This window comes from Rhinatrema bivittatum, chromosome 2 (assembly GCF_901001135.1).
Source record: "Rhinatrema bivittatum chromosome 2, aRhiBiv1.1, whole genome shotgun sequence".
Lineage (NCBI taxonomy): Eukaryota > Metazoa > Chordata > Amphibia > Gymnophiona > Rhinatrematidae > Rhinatrema > Rhinatrema bivittatum.
The window spans coordinates 441,498,697-441,520,571 of record NC_042616.1 but is presented as its reverse complement, the minus strand read 5'-3'; the positions used below and the strand labels follow the sequence as shown (position 1 = coordinate 441,520,571).

The following is a 21,875-nucleotide window of genomic DNA, read 5'->3' as shown; positions in this document are numbered from 1 at the left end:
GTCAAGGAAAAAGAAATTTACTGTGGGGTCAGGTAGGATAAGACCTGTGACCCACAGACACCCATTATTGACAGCTGTGCAGCCCACAGCTCTACCCCCCCCCCCCCCCCCACTCACATAGGGCATTGAGGAACTTAAAAAACAGTATTACAGTGGGCTCTGGTAGAATTAGACCTGTGATCCGGAGACACACACTGTATCAAGTGCAACAAGTACAAAATGCCTTCTCTGTATTAAATACTGAAGAAGTTCTTGAGAAATAGATTGAAATGTTATCTGAAAATAGAGAAGAAACCTAATGCATACAGAAATTCCAGATCAGAAACCAAAGAAAAAAGCTCACTGTGATGGATGACTCTGCCATCAGAGGCACTAATCCTTTCCCTTGCACAAATGCAAAGGGAAAAGTGGATAACAAAACTCAACTAAAGAGGTCACAAAAGGAGTCCAGGAACAGCAGTAACCCGAACAAAGAAAGCTGGAAAGCTATGAGCACAAATGCTCGTAGTTTGGGCAATAAAATCCCAGATCTGCAAGCCCTAATGGTGGAAGCGGATTTGGACGTTGTTGCTGTCACGGAAACGTGGTTTACGGAATCTTATGACTAGGATACGGCAATACCAGGCTATAACTTGTTAAGGAAAGACAGAGAGGATAGGAAAGGGGGAGGTGTGGCTCTTTATGTTAGAAACAATATCCAAGCATCTGAGCTGCAAGGAAGATGGGGCAACGAAGAAGCACTATGGGTCGACCGAAAAAAAGATGGGACATCCATTTTTATTGGAGTGGTTTACAGGCCTCCAAACCAAAAAGAAGAGCTGGACAGAGATCTGGTTGAAGACATCCAAAAGATGGGAAAGAAGGGAGAAGTGGTGATCGTTGGAGACTTTAATATGCCAGATGTAGACTGGAGAATCCCATCTGCAGAATCTAATAATAGTAGAGAAATAGTGGATGCCCTGCAAGTAGATTTGTTCAAACAAATGGTTATGGAACCCACGAGAGAAGGAGCTATACTCGACTTAGTGCTCACTAATGGAGATGTTGTCTCTGATGTCCAGGTGGGTGCCCACCTCAGCACCAGTGATCATCAAACGTTATGGTTTAATTTTACAAAAAGGATACAGAAAAGAAGCACAAAGACCCGAGTTTTGCAGTTCAAAAACACGGACTTTGATGAAATGGGGAAGTACCTGGAGGAAGAACTAAAAGGCTGGGAGAATGAGAGAGATGTGGATCAACAGTGGACCAATCTAAAAGGAGCAATTACCAAGGCAACTAATCTATATGTTAGAAAAGTAAAGCGAAAGAGAAAAGAAACCTATCTGGTTCTCAAAGGAGGTGGCTGACAAAATAAAGGCTAAAAGAACAGCGTTCAAGAAATATAAAAGATCCCAAAGGGAGGAGCACAAAGAAGAATATCTGGTAGAACTGAGGGAGACGAAGACATTAATCAAGATGGCAAAAAGTCAAGCAGAAGAGAGGATTGCCAAGGAGGTAAAGAGAGGTGACAAAACATTTTTCAGATACATCAGTGAAAAGAGAAAAGTTCAAAGTGGTATAGTGAAATTGAAAGGTAGAAAGGATCAATGTGTGGAGAGAGATGAAGAAATAGCAGAAATATTAAATGAATACTTCTGTTCTGTGTTCACTAAGGAGGACCCTGGAGAAGGACTGTCCCTAGTTAACAAGAAACTGGAGGGGAGTGGAGTAGATGTAACTCCATTTACAGTAGAAAATGTATGGGAAGAGCTGGAGAAACTGAAAGTGGACAAAGCCATGGGGCCTGATGAGGTTCATCCCAGGATACTGAGGGAGCTCAGAGATGTGCTGGCAGGTCCACTCCCTAGAAACGGGAGTGGTGCCGAGTGATTGGAGAAGAGCAGTGGTGGTCCCGCTTCACAAGAGTGGGAACAGAGAAGAGGCTGGTAACTACAGACCGGTTAGCCTCACTTCGGTGGTGGGAAAAGTAATGGAGTCACTGTTGAAAGAGAGAATAGTGAACTATCTACAGTTGGGAGAATTGATGGACCAGAGGCAGCATGGATTCACCAGGGGAAGATCCTGTCAGATAAATCTGATTGACATTTTTGACTGGGTAACCAAGGAATTGGATCAAGGAAGAGCTCTCGATGTCATCTACTTAGATTTCAGCAAAGCTTTTGACACGGTCCCACAAAGGAGACTGGTGAATAAAATAAAAAGCTTAGGAGTGAGTGCCGAGGTGGTGGCCTAGATTGCAAACTGGTTGACGGACAGAAGACAATGAGTGATGGTAAATGGAACTCTCTCTGAAGAGAGAGTGGTTTTAAGCAGTGTACCGCAGGGATCGGTGTTGGGATCGGTCCTGTTCAATATCTTTGTGAGCGACATTGCGGATGGGATAGAAGGTAAGGTTTGTCACTAAGATCTGCAACAGAGTGGACATGCCGGAAGGAGTGGAGAGAATGAGACTGGATTTAAGGAAGCTGGAAGAGTGGTCGAAGATATGGCAGCTGAGATTCAATGCCAAGAACTGCAGAGTCATGCATATGGGGAGTGGAAATCCGAATGAACTGTATTTGATGGGGGGAGAAGGGCTAATGTGCATGGAGCAGGAGAGAGACCTTGGGGTGATAGTGTCTAAAGATCTGAAGTCGGAGAAACAATGTGACAAGGCGATAGCTAAAGCCAGAAGAATGCTGGGCTGCATAGAGAGAGGAATATCAAGTAAGAAAAGGGAAGTGATTATCCCCTTGTACAAATTATTGGTAAGGCCTCACCTGGAATACTGTGTTCAGTTCTGGAGACCGTATCTCCAAAGAGACAGAGACAAGATGGAGGCGGTCCAGAGAAGGGCGACAAAAAAGGTGGAGGGTCTTCATCGAATGACATACAAGGAGTGACTGAAGAATCTAAATATGTACACACTGGAAGAAAGGAGGAGCAGGGGTGATATTTATTTAACAGTTTTATATACCGAAATTCTTGTATAATGTTACAAATCAGTTTGGTTTGTATATGGTTCAGATACTTGAAAGGCTTTAACGATCCAAAGACAACAAACATTTTCCGTCAGAAAAAAATCAGCAGAACCAGAGGTCACGAGCTGAGGCTCCAGGGAGGAAGACTAAGAACCAATGTCAGGAAGTATTTCTTCACGGAGAGAGTGGTGGATGCCTGGAATGTCCTTCCGGAGGAAGTGGTGAAGACCCGAACTGTGAAGGACTTCAAAGGGGAATGGGATAAACACTGTGGATCCATCAAGTCTAGAGGACGTGAATGAAGAGGGGGTGGCTCGCATACAGTATGCCGAACAAGCAGCAGCCCTCAAGATAGAAGGGCTCAGAATAAAAGAACAACAGGAAGCCACAGCTGCTGCCACAGCCGCCGCCGGTGCACTGAAAGGCTGAGCTAGAGATCACCTTAGACCTATTGCAGTAAAAGGGAGAAGCAGCAGCCCTTGAAGCCCAAATTAAAGGTCTTGTTGTGGGGGGGGGGGGGGGGGGGAGGGAGTTGTCACAGCCACAAAAAGTAGCGGACGCAGGGATCAATAACCGGGGCCCGCAAGGCCAGGGGTGGGAGGAGGCGGCAGAACACTACACGGAGCGGCAGTAGCCACAGAGGCATTCACGGAGCGGGGTGCCAGTGGTCGGTGTTCCACCTTCATGGAGCAGAAGGCTGGAGATGCATTCATGGAGCGGGATGCCAATGGTATACCACCTTCACGGAGCAGAAGGAAGGAGGGCTGCCATCTAAAAAAAAACAACGCAGAGGGGTGGATAAGAGTATGTAAAATTACCGGTGAGGACATAGGCTATAGGTATTGTCAATTATTAGGCTTGTTCAATATTTGTTGATTATTAATGTGGCTAGTGAGAATGAGCGCTACTACCTGGAGATAATACCTTTGTTCAATGTACATACACACGGTTAATGAGACTCCATCATTGCTCTAGGCTTCAACAGCAAGAGGAAATGTGGAAGAAAAAAAAAAAGGATTTGCATTCACAAAAAAGTGAGGTGTAGCTTGCTTGTTACGGCGGTTACTTCCCCAAAACCAAATAAGCCGATACTTTACTTTCAATACATATCCAGCATAGCTCTCTGCTTCAACGGCAGGGGGAATGTGGAAAAGAGGATCTGTATATGGACAACAACCAACAAGGTCTGAATTACATAGTCTGGGTGGACAAAGGCATGGGTGTAGCCTGCTTATTGCTGCGGTTACTACCCCTAATTAAGCTAGATATTCACTTGGATGTGGTTCCAGCACTGCTCTCTACATTGGTGGTGGGGTGGAGGGGAAATGGAACTAAGGGGTACTAAAAGCCAGGCGTAACAAGTATGAGAAAAAAAAAAAAGAGTGCATGGCTTGCTGGGCAGACTGGATGGGCCATTTGGTCTTCTTCTGCCGTCATTTCTATGTTTCTATGTTTCTATAAATTGCTAGAAAACCAGTGTAGTACACTGTACAGAGTCAGACACAATCAAAATCAGCATTCACTTCTTTTATATTTCCAATCAATTCTCTGCCCCAATGAGCAGACAAAAATTAGTGCCTCTGTTTCTCTGTTATAATGAAAGCACTGTGACTGTAGCAGTGAGTATCAGAAAAAGCCCATTGCCAATGCCAAAATTCTTCTTTCTCCTTTTTTAAAGGTTTTCTTTGACTCTAATAGAATTTTTGAAAAGATAAGCTTTCTCCATGAAATCCATTAGAGAAAATGGAGTTTCTTTGTACATGCTTAGACTTTTCAATGGGAGGACATCAGTGTCACTTGATTCAGATGCCAACTATAGAATAGTTTAAAAATGCATTACCTTGCTTGGTCCTTCATCTTGTCTACTTGCCTATGTATCCTTCCTTGGCTTGGCCTGGTTGGTACCTGATAGGTATATGCATCATTTTTTTTGACGAATTAAAATACTGTGCAATATTTCCTAATTCGTCATGTATCGGGAAACAGATAAAACAATTGCACTTTCCCCAAATTTTCATAAAAAATCGTTTTTCACAAAAAAAAAAAAAATGCCGATCCCCGGGAATACGAGATTTTCCCATGGCTACACAAAACCGAAAGCAGAAACGATCAGGCATCCAATTCATATCTCTAGTACCTAACACAGGCAACAGTTGGCTGCTATTTATATCAATCACACTACAGCTTTCTCAATGCAGCACTTTTCAAAATGCCACATACTTGAATGGCAAACAAACAAATGAAACAAATATTTTAGTTTAACTTTGTGGCACCCTCTATTCATTTTGGGGGGTCACAACTGAAACCAAAATGATCTCATTCATTGTATGTTACCTATTCATTTCAAACAAATGCACACCCCTACATCTGCTTGATTATAACTGTTAAGAATCCAAGGAGCTGTTTGTATGTGGGCTTCCCCCAAACAGGAATTACAATAGATGTTAATAGCAAAGACTCAGTAAATAGCTTGGAAGGTGAGCATGATTTATTTATACCTTGCTAATGCTAAACCATAATTTGCATATGACATTCTTGCTTTTGCATGCATAGATATGCTAATTTTAGCATTCTCGTGCTAATTTCTTTCCAAACCACTTTTATATGTACATTAAGGCCTTATTGTGAAGCTTGTTATTTTAAATATGCACACAAGCATGCTAAAATGTATTGCATAGGCTACAATAGGAAATGATACTGTATAGATAGAACTTGAATTAAGAAGGGAAGGCCATTCACCTATGACTGAGAGAAGAAATTATACATATGAAGGTAAAACACTTATCCAAGGAACTGGTGATTTTAAAGAGGTCTGGTCAACTTATCCTCTAACTACCTTTAGGTTAAGTGGTCAACTCAGGTCCTCAAAGGTCACAAATAGATCTGGCTTTCAGGATATCTGTAATGAACATACATGAGATAGATTTTCATTCACTGCCTCATTGTATATATTGATAACCAGACCTATGTTTGGCTCTTGAGGGCTGGAGTTGGCCATCCCTGCTTTATATAATCCAATAGGGATGTGCAGAGCAAAATTTTATGTTCATATTTTTTATGTCCGAAAGGGGGTCCCACTTGCGGCCAATATGGACATAAAAAAAATCCAATGAGTTGGGTATATGTACATATGTGCAAAAAAAAAATTTAAACCCCCTCACCCTCCTTAATCCCCCCCCCAGACTTACCACAACTCCCTGGTGATCGAGCGAGGAGTGAGGACGTCATTTCTGCAATCCTTGGCGAGAAGCATGTGACGTCGGTGGCACGTCGAGTGACGCGGCGTCACGTGATTCCCGGCTCGTTCGCGCCGGACGGCTCGTTCGGCCCAAAAAGAACTTTTGGCCAGCTTGGGGGGGCCTCCTGACCCCCCCAAGCTGGCCAAAAGTTCTTTTTGGAACATATCTATGTTCGATATGTGGGAAATCCGATCGTTTATGTCGAATCAATTTTTTAAGTAAAAAAAAAATATGAGTTGCGTTTTACTAATGCGGTCAATCCGAATGCACACCCCTATAATCCAACTCTCACTGCACACACCCATTGAACTCACTGAGCTGATTAACCTCTTGCCTCACACTCCCTTATGGGGAGCTGCCATAAGGAAAGTAATCATCTTCTTGAAAATGGAAGTTTACTAAAAATAAAAAAATAAAAAAAAAAGAGGAAAGTAATCATTGGAAGACAGCCTACTGGTTTAATATGTTTTCTGACCAGAACAAATCATTTGGAAGTGATTTATTGATATTGTGTTTTAAAAATTTTTAAGCTTCTTTACTCTTAATTAAAAAAAAAATACATGATTCACAATATTTTCTACAGCTTTTCTTCCTTTACTACAGCTACAGAAAGAGTATGGACCTCTGTTCACAGTTTATCTGGGTAATCGCCCACTAGTTGTGATATGTGGATACCAAGCTGTGAAGGAAGCTTTGATTGATCAAGGTGATGTCTTTTTCGACAGAGGAAGTATTCCAGCATTTGAAAGAATGTTACAGTGGTCTGGTAAATATATATTTTTTTAATTCTCTGTTTATTATTTTCAAAAAGAGAAGTTACAATACATGTACGAATACATCTTAATGACATAGTCAAATGAGTGAAATATTACCAAAGTAACATTTTATACAAGAAAATGAATACATAACACCATCATGAGACTATGTTAGGAAATAGATGTGTTATTCCTCTTTAATCGAACGGTCTATAGGAAAACAAATATCATCTATTAATTATGCATTATTAATCCCTTTTAAATTTCTCTACACTGGACCTTATACTGCAAGAAGATCCTTCAACCCATCCGGATCTGTAAACAAATAGTTAATACCATTCAATTTTATAAAACATATACACGGGTATTTTAAATTAAAATAACCACCTTTTTCCAAAACTTTTCCCCTATATTGTAAAAAAGTTTTCCTTCGAATTTGAGTTGTTTTTATCAAGTCTAGAAATATCCATACTTTATCACCATAAAAGGTAGTTAACCTATTCTGAAAAAAGGATCTCATAACAAAATCTTTATCTGTAGAAAATGCCAACTAGACTAACAATGTCCCCCTAGATTTAACTATTATCTCATCCTGTGATTTTTGTAGGAGATCTGAAACATCTATGGAATTGCTAATAGCTTCTCGTTCTTTACCATCTTCTGATTTCTGATCCTGGTCTACTTTAGTTCTTTTTCCTCCTAAATAAAATGCCTTTATAATAACAGGAAGACATTTCTCAGACATTTTTAATATCTGTATCAAATAACTCCTAAATAATTCCATTGGGTTTATTTTTTTTATTATGGGAAAATTATTGACTCTTATATTTAATAGGGATGTGAATCGTTTTTTGACGATTTAAAACAATCGTCAGATATATTTTAAATCATCAAAAATCATTAGAGCCGCAATACAATAGCAATTCCCCCGATTTATCGTCAAAAAATCGTAAATCAGGGGAGGGGGAGGGCGGGAAAACCGGCACACCAAAACAACCCTAAAAACCACCCCGACCCTTTAAAACAAATCCCCCACCCTCCCGAACCCCCCCAAAATGTTTTAAATTACCTGGGGTCCAGTGGGGGGGTCCCGGCGCGATCTCCCACTCTCGGGCCATGGCTGCGTTAATAGAAATGGCGCCGGTGGCCCTTTGCCCTTACCATATGACAGGGCAAAGGTAGCACCAGTGCCATTTTGGTTCCTGTCACCCGAAGTCACAAGTGCAGGAGATCGCCCCCGGACCCCCGCTGGACCCCCAGGGACTTTTGGCCAGGTGAACTCACAGGAGCTTACGGTCAGGACCAAGGCACCAGAACAAAATCAAGAAGCTGAAGCATGGTCAGACAGAGCTGAAGCAGGTAGAGTTCATGGAATGTCAGGAAGAAGGTGAAGCTTAATCACAGACAAGAGGTAAAAAGCAGGTCAGTGCAGATGGAGTTCATTCACTGTCATTGGCAAGCAATGGCCAGGTCAAGCAGCAAACAAGGCAGAGTCAAAAATCAAGCTGGGTCACAGGAAAAAGGCCGCCACCATCTTTAAAGATGGCACCGGGCATCCAGTGCTCCTACCATGTGACAGGGGCCGGCCAATGGCACGGATACCCTGTCACATGGTAAGGGCAAAGGGCCATCGGCACCATCTTTATGAGAGGCAGCCGATGGCCCGAGAGCGGGAGATCGCTCCCCGCCCCCCCCCCTGGACCACTAGGTAATTTTAAAAGGTTTTGGGGGGGGTCGTGATGGTGGAGGAGGCTAAGGGGATCGGTTTAAAGGGTCGGGTGGGTTTTTTTTTATCGGGCCATCGGCGCCATTTATATTAGTGGCAGCCAAAATGGTGCCGATGGCCCGAGAGCGGGAGATCGCGCCGGGACCCCCCCCCCCCCCCCCCCACTGGACCACCAGGTAATTTAACATTTTGGGGGGGTTCAGGAGGGTGGAAGAGGGTAAGGGATTGGTTTTAAAGGGTCGGGTGGGGTTTTTTTTATCGGGCCATCGGCGCCATTTATATTAGTAGCAGCCAAAATGGTGCCGATGGCCCAAATAATTCCCGTACCCGATTTAACGATTTTTGATGATAAATCGGGGGAATTTGTATTGTATCGCGCACTCTAATGATTTTTGACGATTTAAAAATTATCTGACAATATTTTTAAATCGTCAAAAAACGATTCACATCCCTATGAAACAACACATTCTTGGAACGGTTTTGTTTTCTAATAATATGCCATTACGTCTCAGCAACATTTTAGAAGAGCTCAATGTTACTATGCCATATTGAAAAGAAATAGTAGTGAACTAAGATGAATTTTGGTGCCTGGTTTGCTAAGCTTTTTTAGTGTTTCTTTAAAGCTTGTTGCAGAATATGCCTTTTGGATATTCATTGAACTTTGGGGAAGAGGTGATTTCCAGCTTAAAATAACCAGGATCATAATAGAATGGGCATTTTTATGATTCCTATGTTTCCTGTATTATTTGTTTTCACTGTTGAGTGATATTTTTTGAGGTGGCTCCTTTGTGTTAATGCAAATACCACAACTGCAGGTGTCTTTGTAAATGTTTTTATAGCAGTTTTTGTTTGGGTAAACACCCTGGAGCAAGAAAATACAATTTCTCTCTTTTCAGGAGTTGGTGCACTCAGAGGAGAGAGGTGGAAGGAGATTCGTGCCTTTTCCATGAAGACACTAAAAGACTTAGGAATGGGGAAGAGAAATTTCGAGGAGAAACTGAAGGAAGAAGCTCAGTGCCTGGTGGAAGAATTCAGAAAAACAAAACGTTTGTATACTTCAGGTTTTCCTAATGTTAAATCCATGTGTCAGCAGTCATTTTACAGAGGTTATACTAATAGCTGTGAAACATGTACAGTATGTGGTAAGGATGTGCTTTCATTTAAAAATGGCATGAAAACATCAACACAATTTTCAATATCTCTTTATATCATTTCCCACTCAAAATCATACAAAATATCAAATGAAATATTGTTCTTGTCAGTATGGGGCCTATTTAGTACGCTTCATTAATGTGTAGACATATAGTAAAAAGTGTTTACCATGCATTAAAAAATGTTAGCACAGAAATAACTTGTGGAATATGCAATTTCCACATGTTATTTCTTAATCGGGCACAATGTGGACAGGGTAATGAGTTACATTAAATGCAAATACAAGCAAAGCATGGTTTGTATTCAAGCTTCATTATTCATCTTATTACTTGGAAACCGATGTGATGTCACTCTATGAATGTCGGTACAAAAAAAAGCCATTAAATAAATAAATAATAAATAAGAGGAGTAGTTAAGTTTCCCCTTGGAGTAGCAAATGCTAATACACATGCCAATGCTCCCTGAGTTGGAAGTTAAAGGAGCTGTATGGCCCCAGAAACGTCATCCCCACCGAGTGTCCTCTCTCCCAACCTCCTATACCTCAACCATTAAGGAGGACATTTTCAAAGAGTTACATAAGGGTTCTATGCGCAAAATTATCATGTCAAGGTGTATTTACAATTTTATAAGTTTTAGTAGTATGCGCGTACTTGAAGTCATGCATGTAATTGTTAACAGGGATAAAAAGGGTTGTACTGAGGCCTTACAGGGTAGGATTCAGAATGTAAACATACATTATCAAATTTAACCATGCACATTTACACCTGATAACTGACTAACTCAATTGAAATCAGAATTGTCTTTTGCCTGCAGTTTTTAGGTGGGAGGTCTGGGTGAACTGGTGAGATTCAGAACGATGTGCTGGGGGGGTGTCTATGTAAACTATTGAAATTCTGGTGAACTGGTGGAAGTATCAAGTGAACTAGTGAGTCCACGTACAAACACAACTAAGTATTTTTAGAATGGTGTATGCATATTCTTTGTAAAATAGATTTGTGTGCATTATCTCCAATGCATATTCATTGTGGATATCCTGAAAACCTGACTCGTTAGATGAATCCTGAGGATTTGGTGAGAACCACTACTTAATAAAATGCCTGCCTCCACATTTAATTCTGGGTTATTATTTGCAAATTGTTACAATGTGTAAAATATGTGTGTTCCTGCAGTATAAATATACAAGCATACCAGAACATATGCACCTCACAGTTTATAAAATACTAGCATAAGCTCTGCATGCCCATTAATGCATGGAAATGGTGTACTATGATCAGTTTTGAAAGCTGAAGTCTAAAAGATTAAATTTAATAAGAGCCTTACCCTCTTGTTAAGAAGCATTAGCTTTTTAGAAAAAAATGCCCTTTCATGTGAGAGATGGACAAAACAGCACTTAGGGTCAGTCAACGCCATTTTGAAAATGGGCACTGGCTGCGCAGGAACAAATGGAGGTTGCTTCTTCCCTCACTAGATCACCAGGATTTAGTTAAACTTTGGGGATGAGATAGAGGAGTGGGGATTGGGACATTTTTTATGGGGTAAGACTTAACTTAACTGGTGGTGGAACCTAAGGGGACTTCTTACTTAGTTTTACTTTATTAAGGGATCAAGGTGCAGGCAGGGGTTAGGAAGAGGGGCTCCACTAGATTTCCAGCGATTTTTGGGACACTCTGGTGAGAGCTCTTTACGGTGGCCATGCAGCCTCTTTAAAATTCACTAGCCTGGGATGAGGTTCTGCCATTGCACATTTCCACATTTGGCAACACGTTGAAAACTTCTGTGGGATTCAGTAACAGTACTTTAATAAACAGGTCTTCATGTCATTTCAGAAAGCACTAATGCATTTCAAAGAGTGCTATTTACAAAAGTACACACATTGTAGAAATCAACCTATCCATGTTATAAAATTAGTGTATGCTAAATGATAAAAATGAAAGAAATGATATGCATAGAAAATGAAATATACTGCGTCTTGAATTATGGAAAGTGCAGGCAAGAAATCTTTTTAAGTAAATAAATATATCATGCATGGGATGTAAATGACAAATCAGCATGAAGCAAATTTGTTTTCCATGCATTTACCTATTAGTTAGAAAATGTATTTGTTTATTCATTCATTCATTCATAAGTTTATTTGTAATGTAGGAACTTAATACTTTATCCATTTTATACAAATGCATGCATATAGTTAATGGAAATAATAATTTTAACAATTGCACATAATAGCAAAGAATTAAATGTGGAGGTAGGTATTTATTTATTTATTTATTTAGGAGAAGAATAAGTGTTCATTATAATAAATACAATCAGACATTACCAGAATAGCCTTTTTTTTTATTAGATTGCTCTGAGCCTTGGCTGTTTTTATCTAGAAATATACACAATTATTGCAGAAAAGTATAGCAAACCTATCTAATCCACTCATTTCTGATATAATGTCACAGCAGAACCTACCTCTTCTGATGCTTGACCCTCACATCCTCATATGTAAGAATTATCTAGGTTTATCCTATATATTTTTAACTTTTTATACTTTGGCCTTTACCACTTATACTGAGAGGTTATTTCACATATCTACTACCATTTCAGTAAAGAAATGTATCCTTATGTTAGTCTGATTCTACCCCATTTGAGCCACTTAATCATAAATTCTAATTCAAGAGCTTCCTTTCCATCAAAACACACTTGTTTCTTGTGATTCATGTTCTACTCCATCTAGAGTGTCACCATGTTGTAGATCTTTATATAATTTGCAATTGATAAACCTTTTCTAAAAGAAACAAAAACCCTCTGGAATATCATATAATAATATTGAACAGACCTGAAACCAACATTGATCCCTGAGAGACTCCACTGATGTCTCTACTTTCCTTGGAGTGAACTTAATTTACCCATTACCTGGCATAGCTTATCACTCCACCATTTTCTAACCCAGTTTATAAAATTAGGTCTCATACCAAACTGATTAGCTTATTAATGAGTCTTTTGTGTAAGATATCATATCATCTTGGTATGAGTATGCCCACGGATGTGATATCTTTGGAACCAAGGCTCCTCTTCACAGTATTGCAGAACTCTAATTTTTAATGAATGCAAACAATACAAAGAATAAGGCCATTTTTGGCTTGTTAAAAGGTCTCTCAACAAAAATGTTGTTTTCATATTCATTTAAAAAATGGCCTCCCTGAGACATTCTTAGCATACACCTGCCCCCAAGAAGGAAAGCTGACACCTCTAAAGCCCTTTCTGACTCCCCTCCTGATCCCTCTCTTTCACCCGAAAAGAAGATTTGGGGCCAAGTTATACCCAACTGGACTTAGCCTAACCAAGCTAGAACTCACCAGGCCCTTCAAACCCCCCCCCCCCCCCCACACACACACACACACACGCTTACTCATTTGTGAAGTCTCTCTGATATCCAAAGAACAGAAACAATCCCTATTCACTCCTGACCTGGTCATGATACAGTTAAAAATGGTGCTGGTCTCACTTGTAGACAGCTGTAAAATGATTGCACTTTGGCACCAGTCTATTATGCTGGTACCATTTTGAATTGTATTATGACTAGGGTATAAGCAGATGGTCATCCTTCCAGCACCTTAGACAGCATGGGGAACCCATAAGAACTTAAGAACATAAGAAATTGCCATGCTGGGTCAGACCAAGGGTCCATCAAGCCCAGCATCCTTTTTCTAACAGAGGCCAAACCAGGCCACAAGAACCTGGCAATTACCCAAACACCAAGAAGATTCCATGCTACTGATGCAATTAATAGCAGTGGCTATTCCTTAAGTAAACTTGTAGGGGTGTGCATTCGTTTTGAACTTAAATGTAAAACGCTACTTTTTTTTTTTAACTTAAAAAAGTGATGAGACGTAAACGATCGGATTTCCAACTTATTCAACATAGCTATGTTCCTTTTGGGCCGAACGAGCGTTCCGACGCGAACCCGCGGGGAATCACGTGACGCCGCGTCATTCCGACATGGCGCCGACGTCACGTGCTCCTCACAAAGGATTTCAGAAATGGCGTCCTCATTCCTCGCTGGATCACCAGGGAGTTGTGGTAAGTCTTTGGGGGGGGGATTAAGGAGGGTGAGGGGTTTAAATTTTTATTTGCACGTATGGACATAGACTCAAATTATGGAATTCTCCATATGTCCTTATTGACCGCAAATATGACCCCCTTTCGACTTATGGACATATGAACTTAAACTTTTGCTCTGCACATCCCTATAAACTTGATTAATAGTAGTTAATAGGGATGTGAATCGTTTTTTGACGATTTAAAATATCGTCCGATATATTTTAAATCGTCAAAAATCGTTAGGGCCATGATACAATACCAATTCCCCCGATTTATCGTCAAAAAATCATAAATCGGGGGAAGGGGGAGGGCAGGAAAACCGGCACACTAAAACCCTCTAAAACCCACCCCCCGACCCTTTAAATTAAATCCCCCACCCTCCCGAACCCCCCCCAAATGCCTTAAATTACCTGGGGGTCCAGCGGCGGTCCGGAACGGCAGCGGTCCGGAACGGCCTCCTGCAATTGAATTGTGTTGTCTTTAGCCGGCGCCATTTTTCAAAATGGCGGCACAAAATGGCGGCGGCCATAGACCAACACGATTCGACTGCATGAGGTCATTCTTTCTGACCCCCGCTGGACTTTTGGCAAGTCTTGTGGGGGTCAGGAGGCCCCCCCAAGCTGGCCAAAAGTCCCTGGGGGTCCAGCGGGGGTCCGGAAAACGATCTCCTGCCGCGAATCGTTTTCCGTACGGAAAATGGCACCGGCAGGAGATCGACTGCAGGAGGTCGTTCAGCGGCGGTCCGGAAGCCCGCTGATCGACCTCCTGCAGTTGATCTCCTGCCGGCGCCATTTTCCGTACGGAAAACGATTTGCGGCAGGAGATCGTTTTCCGGACCCCCGCTGGACCCCCAGGGACTTTTGGCCAGCTTGGGGGGGACTCCTGACCCCCACAAGACTTGCCAAAAGTCCAGCGGGGGTCCAGTACGACCTCCTGCAGTCGAATCGTGTTGGTCTATGGCCGCCGCCATTTTGAAAAATGGCGCCGGCTGAAGACAACACAATTCAATTGCAGGAGGCCATTCTGGACCGCTGCCGTTCCGGATCGCCGCTGGACCCCCAGGTAATTTAAGGCATTTGGGGGGGGGGTTCGGGAGGGTGGGGGATTTAATTTAAAGGGTCGGGGGTGGGTTTTAGGGGGTTTTAGTGTGCCGGCTCACGATTTTCACGATACTTCAAACACCCAAACGGCAACAATACGATTCCCTCCCCCTCCCAGCTGAAATTGATCGTTAAGATGATCGAGGACACGATTCACATCTCTAGTAGTTAATGGACTTCTCTTCCAAGAACTTATCCAAACCTTTTTTGAACCCAGCTACACTAACTGCACTATCCACATCCTCGGGCAACAAATTCCAGAGCTTAATTGTACGTTGAGTGAAAAATAATTTTCTACGATTAGTCTTAAATGTGCTGGGGGAACCGGTTGGAAGGTGAGAGAGAGAGATCCCCCAGTGCTCCTGGACTTTGTGCCTGTTTCTGCCATCTAAATCGCCGCGAAAAACAGCTGAGCCCCGAGGAGGGGGCGGGACTAGTGACGTCATCGGCCCGAGCCTGCCCTTAAAATCGGCAGGGAAGCGGCGTTTTAACTGGGGAACCGGTTGGAAGGTGAGAGAGAGAGGTCCCCCAGTGCTCCTGGACTTTGTGCCTGTTTCTGCCATCTAAAACGCCGTGAAAAACAGCTGAGCCCCGAGGAGGGGGCGGGACTAGTGACGTCATCGGCCCAAGCCTGCCCTTAAAATCGGCAGGGAAGCGACGTTTTAACTGGGGAACTGGTTGGAAGGTGAGAGAAAGAGGTCCCCCAGTGCTCCTGGACTTTGTGCCTGTTTCTGCCATCTAAATCGCCGCGAAAAACAGCTGAGCCCCGAGGAGGGGGCGGGACTAGTGATGTCATCGGCCCAAGCCTGCCCTTAAAATCGGCAGGAAAGGGGCGCGAGGCTTTGCCCGGCTTAGCCCGGAGAAGACCCGAAGAAGACCGGGAGATCGGAGAGGCAGAGGGTGAGTCTAAGTTTCACTTTGGATATTGGTGGACTTTACTGGACTAATCTGACCCATATATGGGGAAGAAGAGGAAAGTTAAAAGTTTTCCCATATCCCCGATTACACCAAGGGGACCAATGGACAACCACATTTTTAGACGGGTTGAGTCGCCATCAGGGGATAGCTCAGGGGGTCAATTTTCACCTTCCCTAAGCCCCAGCGCAGAACCATCACTACCCCCACAACCGTCAGCAACCCTACCAGATGCCTTTCTACAGTTGGACTCAGACAGTCTACCAAAGGGAATTGACTGTGCTGATTCCAGTAATATGCAACCTGTTATTAATTCTGAAGGAGAGTCAAAGAAGCCAGAGCAGTGGCCAATTGACCCACCCAAAGATATAACATTAATAGACATTTGGAAGATGTTGTCTAAAATGAATGATAATGTCTCACAAATGAATATGTCTTTGTCTGCTGTGGTAAATTCAAATAAGGTACAAATTGAGGAACAAAAAAAGGAGGTCTTTAATTTAAAGGAAGAAATGGGGAAAGTGACAACTAAAATAAAACTTTTAGAAGATATGGGAACCATACATATAAGAGACAGTTTATCCACTCATAAAGAACTAGAAAAATTAGAAAATATGTTGAGGTATCAGAACTTACGTTTGACTAATTTCCCTCAAACTAGGCTATTATCTCCAATAGAAATGTTGAAAAAATATATGCGAGACATTTTGCAATATGGAGATAAAGATTTGCCATCAATCCCAAAAATTTTCTATTTTCCTGATAAAGTGGTAAAACAGAAAGAGGAAGAGGTTGAGACTTCAACAATTGGAGTTTCAACGTTCCTCGAAGAGTCAATAGACATCATACAGAAAAGAGCTACCCTTTTTGTTTCGTTTTATTCAGAGTCAGACAAAGAAAGATTATTTAGAGATTTTCTCAAACACAAAGATTTAAACTTTTGTGGCCAGAGAATTTTTATGTTTCCAGATGTCTCTAGGGCCACTCAGGCCAGGAGGAGGCATTTTCTTTCCTTGAAAGTAAAGTTGATAGCAATAGGTGCTAGCTTTTTCTTGAAATATCCATGTTTGTTATGTGACATCAAGGAAATAAGTATAGTTTCTCTGACCCATTGCATTTGGAGACATTTTTATGTGATAAAAATAATGAAGGTGGAAGTGTAAATGGTCCAAAATGAATGAAAATCCTTTCTCTCTTCCTATGATTCTGATTTATTATATAACATTTATGTTTCTTTTTCCCCCTATTATTTGAAAAGTAATTGATACATGGATTATGATGTTTATGTGTAATCACTTTTTGATTTTTATTTATTTATTTATTTATTTAAGTTTTTTATATACCGGCATTCAAGACAGCAGTCACATCATGCTGGTTCACATAAAAACAGGAGTGCATAATAAACTTTTAACTAGAACTATGGTGCGGAAAAAAGCAGTTACATATAACAAGGGTGGATAGAACTGGGCGAGGAGGGAAAAGAAAGGACAGGTTAATAATGGCTAACGATAGTTACAGATAGTTAACATTGAAATAGCTGATGTTTATGTATTGATGGTGAGATGTTAAATTAATTGGAGTCCGGAAATGCTTGTTTGAACAGATCTTTTTTTTTTTTTTTTTATTTTGTATCAATAGTACTTATGTATATTTTTGTTTAAAATTTTTTTGAATGAAAATTGAATAAAGAATAAATTTAAAAAAAATGTGCTACTTGCTACTTCATGGAATGCCCCCTAGTCCTTCTATTATCCAAAAGTGTAAATAACCAATTCACATCTACTCATTCAAAATCTCTCATGATCTTAAAGATCTCTATCATATCCCCCCCTCAGCCGTCTCTTCTCCAAGCTGAACAGCCCTAATCTCTTCAGCCTTTCCTCATAAGGAAGCTGTTCCATCCCCTTTATCATTTTGGTTGCCCTTCTCTGTACCTTCTCCATCGCAACTATATCTTTTTTGAGATGAGGCGACCAGAATTGTACACAGTAGGTGTGGTCTCACCATGGAGCAATACAGAGCCATTTGACATTCTCCATTTTATTAACCATTCCCTTCCTAATAATTCCTAACATTCTGTTTGCTTTTTTGACTGCTGCAGCACACTGAGCCGACAATTTTAAAGTATTATCCATATTTATTATGATGCCTAGATCTTTTTTCCTGGGTAGTAGCTCCTCATATGGAACCTAACATCGTGTAACTACAGCAAGGGTTATTTTTCCTTATATGCAACACCTTGTACTTGTCCACATTAAATTTCATCTGCCATTTGGATGCCCAATCTTCCAGTCTTGCAAGGTCATCCTGTAATGTATCACAATCCGCTTGTGATTTAACTACTCTGAATTATTTTGTATTGTCCACAAATTTGATAACCTCACTCATCTTTTCCTTTCCAGATCATTTATATCTACCTTATAAATGGCCTGTGACCGACGGCCCGCAAATGCGCAGTAGAGCGCAGCTCTACTGCGCATGTGCGGGCAAGGATGTCGATCAGAAAAAAAAATGGCGGTGGGGCCGCAGGAGCGGGAGGAGCAGCAGCGGCGCCGCGCGCGCGCGCGCGCGGCGCCGCTGCTTCTCCTCCCCAGATCTGCCGGCAGATCTCGGGGGGGGGTGTCACTCCCGCGCCCCCCCCCACCGAGATCTGCCGGCAGGAGCGGGAGGAGAAGTAGCGGCACCGCGCGCGCGCGGTGCCGCTGCTTCTCCTCCCCAGATCTGCCGGCAGATCTCGGGGGGGGGGGTGTCACTCCCGCGCCCCCCCCACCGAGATCTGCCGGCAGATCTCGGGGGGGGGGTGTCACTCCCGCGCCCCCCCCACCGAGATCTGCCGGCAGGAGCGGGAGGAGAAGTAGCGGCACCGCGCGCGCGCGGTGCCGCTACTTCTCCTCCCCAGATCTGCCGGCAGATCTCGGGGGGTCACTGCCGCGCGCGCGGGAGTGACCCCCCCCGAGATCTGCCGGCAGGAGCGGGAGGAGTTAATGGAGCCGGGTGAGGGTTGCGGGAAGTCGCGCTTACGGCGCCGGGAGGAAATGGAGGTGGGTGAAGGGAGGGAGGGAGGGAGGGAGAGGGGGGACTGAGTGAGTGGGAGGGAGGGAGGGAGAGGGGGACTGAGTGAGTGGGAGGGAGGGAGAGGGGGGGACTGAGTGGGAGGGAGTGAGGGAGAGGGGGGACTGAGTGAGAGGAGAGGGAGGGTGGAGAGGAGTGGGTGGGGGAGGGGGGTGGTGAAGAGTGAGGGGAGAGAGAATGAGGGGGAGGTGAGAGACAGAGGGATGTAGCCCGTTTTAACGGGCTTTACGGCTTGTATATATATATTGAAAAGCACCGGTCCAAGTACAGATCCCTGAGGTACTTCACAATTTACCTTTTTCCAATGAGAATATTGACCATTTAATCCTACTCTCTGATTCCTGTCTTTTAACCAGTTTGTAATCCACGAAAGGACATTGCCTCCTATCCCATGACATTTTCATTTTCTTAGAAGCCTCTCTTGAGGGACTTTGTCAAAAGCCTTCTGAAAATCCAAATACGCTACAGCTACTGGTTCACTTTTATTCACATGGTTATTAACCCCTTCAAAAAAGTGAAGCTGATTTGTTAGGCAAGACTTCCCTTTAGTAAATCCATGTTGACTGTGTTCCATTAAACCATGTCTTTCTATATGCTCTACAATTTTGATCTTTAGAATAGTTTCCACTATTTTCCCCGGTACTAAAGTCAGCCTCACTGGTCTATAGTTATCTGGATCACCCCTGGAGCCCTTTTTAAATATTGGGGTTACATTGGCTACCTTCCAGTCTTCAGGTACAATGGATGATTTTAATGATAGGTTACAAATTTTAACTAATAGATCAGAAATTTAATTTTATATTTCCTTCAGTACCCTAGGATGCATACCATCTGTTCCAGGTGGTTTGCTACTCTTTAGTTTGTCAATCTGGCCTACTACATCTTCCGGTTTCACAGTGATTTGGTTCAGTTCATCTGACTCATCATAATTGTAAACCATCTCTGGAACTGGTATCTCCCCAACATCCTCATTAGTAAACTCAGAAGCAAAGAATTCATTTAGTCTTTCTGCAGTGGCCTTATCTTCCCTAAGAGCCCCTTTAACCCCTCCGTCATCTAATGGTCCAACTGACTCCCTCACAGATTTCTTGCTTCGGATATATTTAAAAAAGTTTTTATTATGAGCTTTTGCCTCTATGGCCAACTTCATTTCAAATTCTCTCTTCGCCTGTCTTATCAATGTTTTACACTTAACTTGACAATGCTTCTGTTTATCCTATTTTCTTCAGATGGATCCTTCTTCCAATTTTTGAAGGATGTTTTCTTGGCTAAAATAGCCTCTTTCACCTCACCTTTTAACCATGACAGTAATCATTTTCCCTTCCTTCCACCTTTCTTAATGCGTGGAATACATCTGAACTGGGCCTCTAGGATTGTATTTTTAAACAATTCCATGCTTATTGTACACGTTTAACCTTTGAAGTTGCACCTTTCAGTTTTTTCTATTTTCCTCATTTTATCAAAATGTCCCTTTTGAAAGTTTAGTGCTAGAGCTGTAGATTTACTTATTGTCCCCTTCCAGTTATTAGTTTAAATTTGATCATGTTATGATCACTAATGCCAAGCAGCCCCACCACCGTTACCTCTCTCACCAAATCTTGTGTTCCACTATGAATTAAATCTAAAATAGCTCCCTCCCTTGTTGGTTCCTGAACCAATTGATCCACAAAGCAGTCATTTATTACATCCAGGAACTTTATGTCTCTAGCAAGTCCTGATGTTACATTTACCCAGTCAATATTGGGGTACTTGAAATCTCACAGTACACTGGTGCAGGATAAATATTTAATCACCATCAGTTTCTGTGGTATACTTAACTTGAAGAATTCAGAACATCAAGAATATATATATATAATTCAAACAGGCAACTCCATGAATTCCAAATAATTCTTTAAACTCGGTCCCCCGACACGGTCCCGTGTTTCGCTTAGGCTGCGTCGGGGGGGAACCAGGGGTACATTCAAATCTAAAGTGTAAAAGCAAATAAAAGTCAACTCAAAAAATGGTGAGACAGGCTACATTGTAACATCCGTTAAGCAAAAGTACATACCTCTAAAATGTCACCCGGAGCGCGCAGGCTCTCGCAGGTGTCAGCCATTTAAACACAGGAAAAAGCGCGAACGTGACACGCCCCCGACACGCCCCCTCCAAAAACCCCGGGACTTACGCGAGTCCCGGGGCTCTGCGCGCGCCGGTAGGCCTATGTAAAATAGGCTTACCGGCGCGCAGGGCCCTGCTCGCGTAAATCCGCCCGGTTTTGGGCGGATTTACGCGAGCAGGGCTCTGAAAATCCGCCCCTTAGTCTCTTGTATGATCTTTATCCTATTGGACTCTATACCCTCCTGGACATAAAGTGCCACACCCCCACCAAGTTGATCCTCCCTATCATTGCAATTTAATTTGTACCCTGATATAGTACTGCCCCATTGTTTATCCTCCTTCTACCAATTCTCTGTGATGCCAATTATGTCATTCTCATCATTTATTGCTATACACTCTAACTCTCCCATCTTACTTCTTAGACTTCTGGCATTGGCAAACAGACATTTCAAAGTGTGTTTTTTGCTTGTATTAACTATCTGCTTTTCAGTTGTTAGAGATAATTTGGAATTGATTAGCTTTGGTGTTTTTTTACATATAGGCACATGGACTATATTTGCTTTTATTGGAACCTCTCTGTTGGGATGCCCTAACTCTCCTGTTTCATTAGTATCCTTCAAGGATACATTTCTCCAAACCATACAATGCTGAGTGACTGTCAGCTTTCTCCCTTGTTCTAGTTTAAAAGCTGCTCTATCTCCTTTTTTAAAGTTAGTGCCAGCAGCTTAGTTCCACTCTGGTTAAGGTAGAGCCCATCCTTTCGGAAAAGT

General features: G+C 42.3%; 1 protein-coding gene across 1 annotated transcript in view; it reads left to right on the top strand.

Annotated features, from left to right (window-relative positions):
- LOC115084912 (cytochrome P450 2G1-like) overlaps positions 1-21,875 on the top strand; it is a 98,700-nt gene that overhangs the window by 24,047 nt on the left and 52,778 nt on the right. Inside the window, exons 2-3 of the mRNA XM_029590326.1 lie at positions 6,806-6,968; positions 9,580-9,729. Coding sequence (XP_029446186.1) covers positions 6,806-6,968; positions 9,580-9,729 — 313 coding nt within the window. The remainder of the gene's footprint in view (positions 1-6,805; positions 6,969-9,579; positions 9,730-21,875) is intronic.